This window comes from Nicotiana tomentosiformis, chromosome 2 (assembly GCF_000390325.3).
Source record: "Nicotiana tomentosiformis chromosome 2, ASM39032v3, whole genome shotgun sequence".
NCBI lineage: Eukaryota > Viridiplantae > Streptophyta > Magnoliopsida > Solanales > Solanaceae > Nicotiana > Nicotiana tomentosiformis.
The window spans coordinates 140,099,541-140,113,607 of record NC_090813.1 but is presented as its reverse complement, the minus strand read 5'-3'; the positions used below and the strand labels follow the sequence as shown (position 1 = coordinate 140,113,607).

The window sequence follows — 14,067 nt, the reverse complement described above, 5'->3', positions numbered from 1 at the left end:
GTATTTTATTTTTATGTTGTACGTGTCATGTATTATCTTTAATTGGTAACGAATTTAAATTTATGTTAAGCTGTCTTATATTTTTTTGTGTTATATTGTCAAACTAATAAATAAACTGAAAAATAAAAAACACATGCGCAAATTATGTAAAACATAAATAATTTTGCTATTATATATTTATTGTCATATATATAACTAAGAATACATATCAACGAGTCCCACAACCTATATGCTTTAAAGTATTGGCAGCCTGAGGCGCATCTCATCCCGCCTGGCTACGCTATCAGGATCATCCTCATCACGTCGCCTCTTTATCGGAGGATGCGCTGCATCATGATCGTCAGTAAGGCTGCCAGCCTCGGTAGAAGCGGTTGTTGGGCTAGCAGTAACCTACATAATAATAAGATATTTTAGTATATGAAATATAAAATACTAACGTTCGTGTTAGCAAAAACGTTTAATGGTCATACCATGGTCTCAACGGGCTCCTGAATAAGATCATCCGTCTCTGGCAAGTTAGTATCGCACAATGTGGACTTTGTGACGGGCGATGACGAATTAAAAAAATAAAAACACTTTAGATATTACTGACTAATCTATGAGATAAAAACAAATTGAAATAATAGTAATACAAACAAACTTGCGCCTGAGTAGCGCCATAATGCTCTGTCGGAACATCAAGGTGCATTGGAGTAGATCAAGTATGTGAAAGATTCTCGGCATCCCTCGGTGATGAGCCATAACTCAGTCGTCACCCACTATGCACCTCTCGTATCGGACGATCAGCAACAACCGTCGATGGCTCTAGACGACCAGGAAAATACTGATCCCATTCCTGCTGCGTAATGGCCGTGCTCGTGATCAACAATGGAGCTGACAGAGTCACCTACGAAGTCCCTGGTGACAGCTGAAGGCTGAATGATGGCATATCATAAGGAGCATCGTGTGGCTCAGGGTGTTCACCCTGCTGATCATCTCTAAAATCCTCCACGGGTGCCTCATGCCCCCTCGCTGGGGACCTCGTCCTCGCCGACCACCACGACCACGTGGGCCACCCCTTCCTCTTTGGCGACACCTGCCACCTCTACCACATTCAGGCTCCACTGATGGCCCATGATGGTACTCCTCGGGCGGCACATAATCAACCTCATATGCTAAGCGTCCATCCTCTCAGCCACGTCTCAATGTGTCAGCAACAAGATTAGTAACCCGACGGCCAAACACGTGCAAAATTGCCGCTCCCTCGTTTATATGTTGTAGCATCTCCAGTCCCAATTGGTAGAACTGGTGTAAGATAATAGCCTTCATAACATATAAAATATTAATTATGGAAGGATAATGTAATGTTATAAGTAAGTATAACAAATAACATACCAGTGCCTCATGCCTCCCGGCGTATGGAATGTACTGACCACCAGCACGATGAACGGGATTCCCGACGAGAAGTCGAGTAACGCTGCGACACCAACCCATGTACTCATACTCGCCCTCTATACGGTCAAGTGGAGGGTATGGCGGAATCAGGCCATACCTGTGGTCCCAAACCTCAATCTGGGCCTCTAGCCAATCTAAGTATGTCTAGTCAACCTTGTAGCGATCATCGAGCTGGTAATGTGTCCTGTGCCAAGTGGGCGGAATAGGTACAAGCTGCGGGTGACCAAACTGGCAAAGGACTCGCTCGGTGGTATGATTCTCGACTATATCGAGACATATTAGTGGGATAGAAGATCTCTACATAGATCGACCACGGGAGCAATAATCTTGCAATCCAGCTATGAGCGCGTCGTTGTATGGCCTCCATATGAACTATTTATTAAACACAAGAATCGTGAGTAAACGCAACACATATCAAGCCAGGCCAAGTAAACTTAAGTATATATGTACTTGCGCGCCTTCAAGTAAATCCAACAAATCCCTATAGGGAGTAGACATACTTGTCGAGCCTCGACCTCACAGGGAGAAACGTTGTAGGTGGTGCATCCGGAGCTATCGGTGGCAGAGGTGGTTGGAACTGCAGGAACCACTCCCGGGCCTAAACCTAATATAGATTGTGGACGTAAAATTTAAGGCATTTTTTACTATGTATGTTATAATCATGAAAAGAATTGACTATGTTTTCACCTGCAGTAGCGGTAAAAATCTGGCAACGTCTCTCTGGGTGCCCATGCACGCCCGACACATCTGCCTATACATGTAAGCTAGAACAGATACACCCCACTGTTATTAGCTAAATCATCTAGCCGCTCCAGATGATGTAGAAATCGCAAGCTGACTAGGGTTCCCGAAGTGTTCGGGAACAATATACTACCAAACATCAGCAGCAACAACAATCTTGTGTGTCAATCGTTATCCTTTAGCGGTGAATCATCCATAATCTACGCGCCCACCGCCACCAGATACTGCCGAACGGGCGTCAGTTGCAATCGACTGGCCCCACTCAATGCAGTCGACTCCGCTGGCTGGAAACCGATGAGTCGCTGCAACATATGAAGGTAATCCACTCCCGTATCGTCTCTAAGAGCATGCGGGTAAGCTACAGGTATACCATCAACAGGCAGCTCGAAAAGAACCTCCACGTCCTCAAGCGTGATAGTAGCCTCGCCGATGGGTAGATGAAACATGTGCGTCTTCGGTCGCCACCTCTCTATCATAGCCGTGATCAACGCCCAGTCGAACTGCAATCGGCTGATCTCTATGATCCTATAAAAACCCCTACATTGAAAGCGTTTAACTATACGGGGATGCAGTGGGTGATCCCTAATGAACTCTCACATTTTGTCTATACATCTGGGGCGGAATGTCTGGGACATACATTGCCCATCCCAGATGTGTGAAGACATATGGTTGCCGTGTAGCAACAGTAGCTCTCGAGATGTAGGTCCGGGATGCGCAGGGGAACCTCCATGACGATGTTAGTAACTTGAACAATATTAATTAAAGTATTTTTCTGTTTAATTGTTTAACATCTTTATATATATTGCAATATCTTTTATATTAATATTTAATCGATATTTTTTCTATATTATTACTTAGGTTGATACATTTTCTATATTATTATTTTATATGTTAGTTTCTTATATTATTTTATATGTTAGTTTATTATTTTATATGTTTGTTTCTTACTCAGCTATTTTTGGGTATAATAGAATTAAATAATTAATTTTCATAACTATACATGATATAATTAATAAGTATTCATATAAAAATACTTAGTTTGATAATTTTTCTATATTGTTGTTTTTTAATGTTATTTTCTTACATTTGTTGACTAAAACTCGAGAGGGTTTGTGTTTGAACTATCATCTTTTATTCAGATATTTTTTGGGGTTGACAGAGAATTAAATAATTATTGTTAATTTCAATAACTAAAAAGATATTTTAGTAATTATTCATATAACAAATACTTAGTTTGATAAATTTTCTATATTAATATTTCATATGTTAGTTTCCAACATTTTTCTACTAAAATTCTACATGGTTTTGTTTGAACTATCATCTTTTTAAAGTTATTTTTGAATTATAACAGAATTATATATTAAAATTTCATAAGTAATCAAGATATATTCAATAATTAATCATATAAAAAATACTACAAACTTAATAGTAAATAATATTGAATTTATTTCATTCGTAACGATTTGTGTGTTAACTGTCATATTTTGCCCAAATTTCCTGGCAACTGATTATTTTATGATTCCTATCTAATATTTGATAATTATCTACTAATACATTAAATCCATAATTGAGTACTCTATCCGAGTTTGTTAAGGAGAACACGCAGTTTTTATTCTATACAACATAATCGTAAAAATCACTAAAGTAACACTACTCTAAATGACCATAAACAAAGTCAACTACCATAAGCTAAAATTTATTATCAGTTTTACTATGCTAAAGGGCACTACATAACAATTAAGGGCACTACATAACACTAAAGGACACTAAATAACAATAAAGTCATATATTAATATACGTACAATAATAAAATCACATATAACAATAATTATTCATAAAATAACAATATATATTTTTTACTAATTTTTTAGCACATAAATAAACTAATCTGGATAAAAAACAAAAATTTAATTAAATCACAAAACGATCACAAAAAACATAGACCACAGTAAAAAATAACTAATAAGCTTTTAATATACATGAGTTTTACCAAAAAGTAAGTCGGAATACCTCGATTTAAAGTTTTTTGAAATGTGAAAATTTGATGATTTGGGAGCTGAAACGAGCAATAGACGAGATCCACTATACGACAACGCCTTGGATCTGGTGTTAGCTTGCTAAAATACGAAGAAGACATAATTTTTGGGGGACGGGTGGGCTCCAATGGAGTTTTTTGGTTAAAAAATAGGGGATGGGGGGACTGTTTTTGGTGTTTCTGCTTCTGTCTGGCCGAGGAAGGAGATGGGCCCGTTTTTTATAGGTATAGCGTATATACAAGAGGCGCTATATGTAAACTTTGTTCGCCACTTTAAAGTTCAAATTTAACGAATGTAACCCATGCGCTATATTTTAACGGACAAATGTATCGTTAAGGCATAGCGCAATGAAAAATCGCATTATATATAAAATGGTATTCACATATTTTTTCCCACTTATTTTGTGCTTTGAGTACAAAAAGATAACATTTTGATTCTGGATTCGAGGAGAAGGGTAGTTTCGGCCGTAGCTCATTTGCTTCGGACTCGTGACTCAAAAACCTATCACGTGTTTTTGTTTTGCTGTGCCACGTACAAAATACGAACTTTACCAATACACTAACATCTTTCACCTCATAAATCAAGATTTCGCGTTCCTGTCTTAGAAATCCAATAAGTAGAGCAAGTGAATTTCGTTAGCGAATGATTAAACAAGAAAATAAAACAACAAAAAAAATACCATTTCCTTCGCTGGCCGAGGTATTCGTGTCCTCCTCCATTGCCTCCCCGTCGCCTTATCGGCTCTTAAAAAGTTGACTCCTATCGATATAAATTATTTCTTCAGTAGTGTAACTTTTAACCGATCATCAATTATGAGAACTCGAAGTGCCGAAAAGAAATCTGCCGGAAAACAGCAAATCGCTGCCGAGCCGGCGGCTGAGCCAGCTGCCGCGACGAAGCGTACTCCGCCCTCTAGGGCTAGGCAAGTTAGGGCCTCTGGATCCACTTTCCCATCACCGGGTACTTTACAAACTGTTTTGATTTATTTTATTTTATTGTTTCTGTTTCTATTTCTTTTTGGGTATGTTAGTGTCGCGATAAATGTTTAGGGAAGTTTATTTACCAGTGCTAAATAAAGCGAATTCGATATTTACGTTGTGGTTAATTTGCTCTTTGCTGCTTAATATTCTATTATACTTAAATCAAAAGCTTGGTGAATTAGATTTTGCGATACCGATTGGATTTTTATTGGTCGTTCTATGGCGTCATTATGCAATTTTTTGATCGGTTTGTGAAAGGTAGCCTTTTTGCCTTTCGACTGTACAAATTGTACTTGATTCGACATAACAGCAGCTTAAACACCTTTGTATGCAAGATGAAAGCATGTGAACTATCTCTTCTTTTTTTTGGGGGGGGGGGGGGGGTAAAGGTTGACAACTACGTGATTAGTTATCATGTTCTCTATTTAGAATGTTATCATGTTATCTATATTTTTCGTGCAGCTGAAGAAGCAAAAGCTTCAGATGCAGATGGGGCTGTTCAATCAACACCGGAAGCAAAACCTGCTTTAGGTAGGAAAACTACTCGAAGGGTTGCGAGGAAGGTGGTAAAGAAAGTTCCGGCTTCTTCTAGAACTACTCCGGATAAGACACCTAGATCAGAAGATGCTGGAATGGCAGTGCCTGAAGATACTGTCCAAGAGAAGGTTGCGGAGGACTCAAAGGAAGATCCTGTCAAAGAGAAAGAAGCAGCAGAATCAAAGAAATGTGTCAAGAAGGGAGATGCAGAAGACTCGAAGGAAGATCATGTGAAGGTTGAAGATGCACAGGAATCAAAGAAATCTATCAAGGAGGAAGAGACGGAGAACTCAAAGGAAGTTCATGACAAGGAGGAAGATGCAGAGGACTCAAAGGAAGATCCTGTCAAGGAGGAAGGTCTACAGGACCTAAAGGAAGATGCTGCGAAGGAGAAAGATACAGAGGACTTGAAGGAAGATATTGTCAAGGATGAAGATGCTGAGGTCTCAAAGGAAGATCCTGTCAAGGAGAAAGGTCTACAGGACCTAAAGGAAGATGCTACAATGGAGAAAGATGCACAGGACTTAAAGGAAGATATTGTCAAGGAGGAAGATATAGTGGAGTCAAAAGAAGAGGCTATAAAGGAGAAAAATGTAGAGGAGTCAAAGGAAGATGTTGTAATGGGGGAAGATGCAGAGTCAGAGGAATATCCCGCAAAGGAGGAAGATGCAGAGGGTTCAAAGGAAGATGCTGTGATGGAGAAAAATGTAGAGGAGTCGAAGGAAGATCTTGTCAAGGAGGAAGATGCTGTGATGGAGAAAGATGCAGAGGAGTCGAAGGAAGATCTTGTCAAGGAGGAAGATGCAGAGTACTCAAAGGAATATCCTGAGAAGGAGGACGATGCAGAGGGTTCAAAGGAAGATGCCATGAAAGAGAAAGATGCAGAGGACTTAAAGGAAAGTCCTGTCATGGAGGAAGATGAAGAGGACTCAAAGGAAGATCCTGTCAAGGAGGAAGATGCAGAGGAGTCAAAGGAAGGTCCTGTTAAGGAGAAAGATGCAGAGGACTTAAATGATGCAGGACCAACGCTCATGTATGAGATGGATCCTGAGGAAATGGAAGAATCTTCATATAATTTAGTGGGCACAGTTCAAGATGCTGGTGATTCTGTGATGGAAGATCAAAATGGAAACAAGGAGGAACAGACAGGTGATATACAGGAGGAACCAGCTAAAAATACTTTAATGTCTCTAGATGAAGTAAATGTTGGCAGTGATATGAGATCGTTAGAGGAAATTTGCCACGATGTGGGAACTTCAGAAAATCAGGGATCTACTACTACATATGTCCAATCTCAAGATCTGATTATTGGCAATATGAAATCTTCAGATAAGCAGGAACATGTTTCTACAGAACTGAAAATTCAGGAGGGTGAAGGATCTAATAAAGCAAAAGAAGGATCGGAGTTGATGGGAGGAAAGGACAATAATTCAACTCCTACTGGCGATAATATAAATGCAAACTGTGCAGAAGATAGAATGGAGGAAGATACCGACAAGAAGATGAAGGGAAAGGATATTTCTGTTGACGAAGCTGGTGAAGATAAAATAGAGGCTTTTGCTGATCAAGAGAATGGTGAAGAGTTTGTGGAAGATGGTGTACCCGAGCATTGTGAGGAAGCTGAGACACTGGATGATGAGCGTGCTCAACTGGCTGCCCATGCAAAGGAACGAATGAAGAGGAAAGAGCTGGAAGTATTTGTTGGTGGGTTAGACCGTGATGCTGTGGAGGAGGATCTAAAAAGGGTGTTCCAGCATGTTGGAGAGGTAATTGATGTGCGAATGCACAGAGAGGTGTCAACGAACAAGAATAAGGGATACGCATTCGTGAAGTTTGCAACTAAGGAGCAAGCAAGCCGTGCTTTGTCTGAAATGAGAAACCCAGTTGTATGATTTTTTCCAAGTCATATTTTGTATATATTTGGAATTGCACTGTGATTCTAATTTATCCTTTTGACATCAGATACGGGGAAAGCGATGTGGCACTGCTCCAAGTGAGGACAATGACACCTTATTCTTAGGAAATATTTGCAATACATGGACAAAGGAAGCCGTAAGTGATATAACCAATCCCTGCTGACTCATTTTCAGTATGACTCTGTTTAACCTTGACAATACAGGAATTTGAAAAGTCTGCAGGATTGTTAATATTCAATGTGCATAATTTGAGTTTTAGGTATCTCTAGTTAACTATGATCTATGGCTATGACAGGTAAGGCAAAAGCTGAAAGATTATGGTGTAGAAGGTGTTCAAAGCATTAACCTGGTGGCCGATCCGAAACATGAAGGTTTGAGTCGTGGTTTTGCATTTCTCGAGTTCCCTTGTCACACTGATGCCATGACAGCATACAAAATACTTCAAAGACCTGATGTTGTTTTTGGTCACTCTGAGAGGACTGCCAAAGTAGCTTTTGCTGAACCGTTACGTGATCCAGATCCAGAGGTAATGGCTCAAGTGAAGTCAGTATTTATCGATGGACTCCCTCCTTATTGGGATGAAGATCGCGCCCGTGAGAAATTTAAATGTTTTGGGGATATTTCAAGAATTACGCTAGCCAGGAATATGTCAACGGCAAAGCGGAAGGATTTTGGATTTGTTGATTTCAGCACACATGAAGCTGCTGTTGCTTGTGTTGCGGGCATAAATAACACAGAGCTGGGTGATGGCAATTTGAAGGTATTCTTGACTTCTTATGTTATTTACAGTATTTTGCTGGCTGATGCCATAATCTAAAGCTTCAGAATATACAAAATGCTTCTGGTTTCTGTATGTTGCTGAACTTCTATACATATAATCCTAATAGATTTTCTTACTAACATAACATTGCTTCTTTGAGTGGATGGTGGTCCTTGTGGAAGGCTATAAGTTGATACGGGACTGTTGCTGTTCAGTTGTGTGTAACAGATAAACATGCAAAACCCTTCTTCCTCACATAAGCAAGGATTTTGGTGTTATTATGGTATTGCTTGATTGGATTGGTGAATGCTCACAGTATTGTTCTATTACTTTTTCCCTTTGTTCTGTTAGGCAAAAGTGCGAGCAAGACTTTCAAATCCTCAACCAAAAACTCAGGCTGTAAAAGGTGGATTGTCTGGAGGATTCCGAATTAGCCGTGGTTCCATGGGTAACTCTAGAAAATCCTTTGTTTCTCTATATAAGCTGTTACAAGAAATTTTCCTTTTTGCATGATCTAACTGCAGTATGGGCGGTGCTTTCAGGAAGGGGCTTTCCCCGAGGAGGGCATACTTTTGGTAGAGCTAATTTTCCGCGCGGTAGGGGCTTTCACCCGCGTGTACCTGGTCATGGCGGTAGAATGGGCTTTGCTGAACATCAATTTGGTAGCCCTTATCCTCCTATCCGTGGAAGGTCAAACTTTGGACGGGGTAATGAAAGTAACAAACTTTGTTTCTTCGTTAAAAATGAAAATGACAAACTTCATCCCCCCCCCCCCCCCCAAAACCAAAAACAATTATGTTAGTTTCATGCATGTTACCTACATAGAATAGGTCAAACTCTAATTCTTTTGATGTGGTTGAGTTTAAGATAGTTGTAGATCTCATTGTGATAAAAGAAAAATAAATGTAGATCTCAGTAACCTCTCTGCTTAGCTCTTTCCATCCTTTTTTCATGTATACTTCCTATTTACGACTCATATATCATTAGATATCCACAACAATGATCTCAGTAACCTATCTTGCTAATTTAGCAGGTGGGAGGTGGAATTTCAGTGGTGCTCAGCCAGTATCTGTTGATGGTCCAATGTTTCTTGATAGAATGAGGCACGGAGATAGAGGGCAGGCAGATGATGCCTTCTTTAGGAGACAACAATTTCCTGTTGAAGGACTTAACAGGCCATTCATGGGTAGGCACTTTGAGGACCGTTACTATCATGATAACACTGACCATGGGTTGAAGAGGCCCTTTCCTATGACAGTAAGCTGGAACTTCTCTGCTGCTCCTTTCCCTGTTACTTTCCTAGATCTAAGAGCGTTAGATGACTCACTTTAGTAGATTAGAATTGACCCTTTTACTTTGTAGGACCCGGATCCGGATTACTCGGGGCCGAGCAGACGTCCTCGGTTTGATCATTCAGAGTCTGCAAATTCTCTTCACGGGGATCGTTATAGAGGTATGAAGTTTATCTGCAGTTTTTGTGTTAGGCTGCTTGTTTGTTAGATCCAATAGTATGTGCGTATTTATTCTCTTCTATGTCAGATAATTTTCCTCCCGGTGGCGATCATTACACACGTGATTATTACGGCTCTGATGTGAGTATGATGTTTCAATTCATCCTTCTTAGTGTTATTCAACTTTAGTTGTGATATTCCTTTCTATGTAATCTTGCAGTGTGGGAGAGGCCCGTATCCATCTTTCAATGGAGGTGATCGTCCATTTGGGCGTGGTTATGGACGTGGTTATTATTAGTCTTGATGACCATTTGGTAATTTGGATAATGAGATGCTTTAATGTTCTTTATTCATACTTATCTTTACCTCATATTATTGGCTCACTGGGTTTTCTGTTACAAAACTATTTCAGGTGTCTTCAGATGGTAGAATGCACTTCTTGACAAGTGAAGGGATTTTTCTGGTGCAGCACAAAAAAGGAATGAGAATCAGTTTAACCTCTTTCCCTTTCATTTAATGTTTGTCTCTGCTCTTCGTTTTTCCCTGTAATGTCTCGCTTTCGGCTGTCCAAAGTTCCGTCTTTCGTAGTTTTTATTGTGCCTGTTTTGAGGGCATCCATGCGGACATAGTATTATGTCTGTTAGATGGAGCTTGGATAGTAATGAGCTCCTGCTGCTCTAGGTAGAAGCAGTACTAGGGGGTAGTGGATCTATTAAGATAAGGCAGCTTTCCTACAAGGGTTTATTTTTGCTGGAAGAGTTAACATGTGTTTAGACCTTTATTGAACCTTTGAAAGATTCATATTTGGGTGTCTTACTGTACTTAGTGGTCAATATTCACGTACATAGAGAGGCAAATTTGCAGACGTCTTTCAAATTAATGATATTGGGATATTACCTCAATGGCATTTGTGGAGATTTTGTATTTAGGTTCATACATCCAGCTCCATTGTTAAGGAAAGATTCTTTTAAGGTAGACTCTTGTATAACTCGTCATGGAACAGTGATAGTCATGGGGATATTTCAGTTTTTGAAGAGAAGAAGATTAGCATTTGGTTTCAATATAGAACAATATTTGCGAATTGCTATGATGTATCGTCTTAGAAGGGATTTACCTCATCATCTTGATGCATTATGAGTGACTCGTCTACTATCTTAAACTGTTTTGTGGGATTGCCTTTGACTCCGTGTATTCTCGTGGTTGCTTTTTAACGGACATATGATGAGGTTATAGCTAATCTTACACTACTGATGAATCTGGTGTATCTAGATAGCAACCTAAGCTTTTATACCATATGATCAGGTTTCTCCAAGTTGAATCAAGTATAAGAATTACTTTGTAGCATTTGGATTAGTATGAAATTGCTTTTCTTTTTTCTGATGGTGAAAAAGGGTGTATTACCATCAATATTAGGCCCTGATGGTGGTCCTATAGAATTCTCTTTCTCTCTTTGGTAAACTGGATGAATCTCCCTGTTCAAGCTTGATGATGGAAACTCCTAGCTCCCAAGATAAAGAATTTCTGAGCTATGCTTGGCTTTGTCATTTCAATGGTTGACAGCAACAATTTATGTAGCCTTAGGACACTAGCTAGATATGCCCAGCTTGGAAGCATATTATTTTTTCTGTACGATCTGTAAATCCGCTTAGCATTTTCCTTGTTAATCAATTGCGTGTTGGTTTAGTTAACAAATGATGAGAAATGGGTGTGAGCTGGTGTTAACACTCAGAGATATGTGCTTTTGAGGTCCATCGACCTTTTTTTTAAATTTAATTTTTAGTTTTTAGCTTTCTGGTTGAAAGTTATATATCTAGGTTAAGATTTGTCATCTATTTCAAAATGAAGAAAATTTCTGGTGACATGATGTGAGCCTTTGGAGTTATTGATGCTGGTCTCTCTATTCCTCCACTCCTCTTTTTGTTTTGATAAATATGAAGGGTTTCCAGTTGGGAAACCATTCTGGTGATGCGGTAAGCATCATGGTGGGTTCTATAGTCCAGTAAAGCTAAGAATTACTTCATCTCTATAGTGGATAGAAATTTATGAGTTATTTTATAGTAGTATATGTTCTCAGTTGCAATGATATATATGCTGCTTGTTACCCCACTACATTATAGCTGGTCTTTCAGCTACTAACATGGGTATGGCCAGCAACATACTCACCTTTAGCTACATAGGAGTATATCTTTTACTTGGTTGGGGTCTCTTTCTCATTTGCATGATTAGTTTCAGATGATATTGATAGATATTGACTGTCATTTTGAGTGAGGGTTAGCACAAGTGCTTTAGATGACATGCGTAGGCTGTGACGGTCTAGTTTTGTTCTTACCCCTCTTTGAGTGAGGGTTAGCACAAGTGCTTTAGATGACATGCGTAGGCTGACAGTCTAGTTTTGTTCTTATCCCTCTTTGTTGTTTTTTAGATGTGATATTTCCTATTCCCGAACTAACACTCCCCTGTTCCTGTGGAAATCCTTGTGCGGTGGTAGTGATTTTTAGTTTTACGCTATGTGGGATTGCCTTCACTGTTTCCATGAAATGGCAGGTGATTTTGCAATTCAATCCAAGTGGTCTGGTCTTGCATCTTCTATTTATACTCTTTTAGGTTTTTGCATACGTAGGATATATTCATTAGATAAAGCAACAACTTAGGTTTTTTTATTGGTTGTAAGTAATTCTTTTCTGCATTTTTGTAATTCTAACGGCATGTGGATTAAATTTTAGTACAATGCTAATGTGAGTGAAGAAACTGTAGGCATCACATTCAACTTGTTTCTGTGTTTTCTGTTACTTCATATTTGTGGGTTTCTTTTTAAAGAGAGATGGAGATGTTAGAACTATACATTTCTGGAGTACGTGCAGATCATGCTTGTGGAATTGGCTGGTTTTGCATTCCAGCCATCCTTAATTATATGCTTGAAGTGGAATATTGGACGTAAGATAGTTTTTTGGTACAGCTGTTTTTCTTTAAAAAAGACGACCTATCATTGGTTACTGGGGAAGTGCTAATATAAAACCACAAGGGGGTACTAAGTGGTTGAGGCATAGGAATAACAGTCTATCTTAAGATGACTAATGGATGTTGGGATCTTCTGTTTTACCATGACTAGTGTCAACGATAATCTTATGAATTAGCTATTGGTTGTAAATGTATTTTCCTCCACCCTTTATTTTTTGTGAGCTCGCCCACAATGGAAGGCCAGAAATGGCATAATTCTGTGTCTCGCTTTGCAAAGGCCATTTTTCTCTCCTTTAATGCCATGCTATACTTATGTTCTCTATATGCCAATACATATCCCCACTTTTCTCTCTATTTCCCCGTTTGTTCCCTACTCTCTCAAAGATAAGACACATCACTGTTCATCCCCTCTAATTCATCCGAACTTTCACCCTTTTCTCGTTTGTATCTCCAAAAAACCATGAGCTATATGGGAGGGCCATGTTGGCTAGGACAAAGAGGTAAAGAAAAGTAGAAGATTTTGGTCGAAAAAATCTGTCACGCAGGCAAACTCTTTTTTCCGACGGGAGAAATTTGAATTATTAAAATTTAAAATACAGCCTCGATATTTGACTAATTATCCACCATCGATATCTTTTTTAACGACTGCTTTAGTTATATTCTAATGAATGGTAGGGCTATTATTCTAAAGTGTAGTCAACGGATAATAACATAATATGCATCTCCCAAATCGTAAGAACTTATCGCTCCCTGTTGGGGTCAAGTTATGCGGTGAAACATGCTTATGAAAACGGATCTTGCGGGATAGATTGGGTTCCGGCCAAAATCTTTTTCTCATTTATTGTCTATTTTGCCACTTTGCTTCTATTAGTTTTTTCAGATTTTAGCGGTAGTAAAGACTTGATTTGTTTGGGAATGTCAAACTTTTCATCCATTCATGCACCTAATTTTGGGTATGAAACACGTGCTATGACATGTAAGCAATGTGTATCTAATAGGTACGCTTCCAATAGAGTTTAGGTGTTCAATAGGTCAGTCCCAGTTGAAGTGTCTAAACAGAAAATTTGGACTAGTTTAGAGGGCTGTCTATGTATTCTACCTTTACAATAATTCTTGATATGTTATATATGACTAACACAAGAAAAAAAAAGTTTTATTTGATAATTAAACAATTCATAAGAAAATAACATACACTAATTAAAGCTTAATAAGTTGGGCGGGTTGAGGTTTAACTTAATTTTAGCCCATTTTGAT

General features: G+C 38.9%; 1 protein-coding gene across 2 annotated transcripts; it reads left to right on the top strand.

Annotated features, from left to right (window-relative positions):
- The first annotated feature begins 4,774 nt into the window (after positions 1 to 4,774).
- LOC104094724 (uncharacterized) lies at positions 4,775 to 10,757 on the top strand. Of its 2 annotated transcripts, none has more exons than XM_009600701.4 (11): positions 4,775 to 5,171; positions 5,654 to 7,614; positions 7,691 to 7,780; positions 7,940 to 8,404; positions 8,756 to 8,852; positions 8,947 to 9,111; positions 9,438 to 9,661; positions 9,767 to 9,857; positions 9,944 to 9,996; positions 10,076 to 10,169; positions 10,268 to 10,757. In XM_009600701.4, exons 1-10 carry the CDS (start codon positions 5,024 to 5,026, stop codon positions 10,151 to 10,153), a joined length of 3,372 nt encoding a protein of 1,123 aa, XP_009598996.1. In that variant the 5' UTR covers positions 4,775 to 5,023; the 3' UTR covers positions 10,154 to 10,169; positions 10,268 to 10,757. The 2 variants fall into 2 exon arrangements, with proteins under 2 accessions (XP_009598996.1, XP_018625786.1); XM_018770270.3 differs by having other exon boundaries at positions 9,435 to 9,661.
- The last annotated feature ends 3,310 nt before the right edge of the window (positions 10,758 to 14,067 follow it).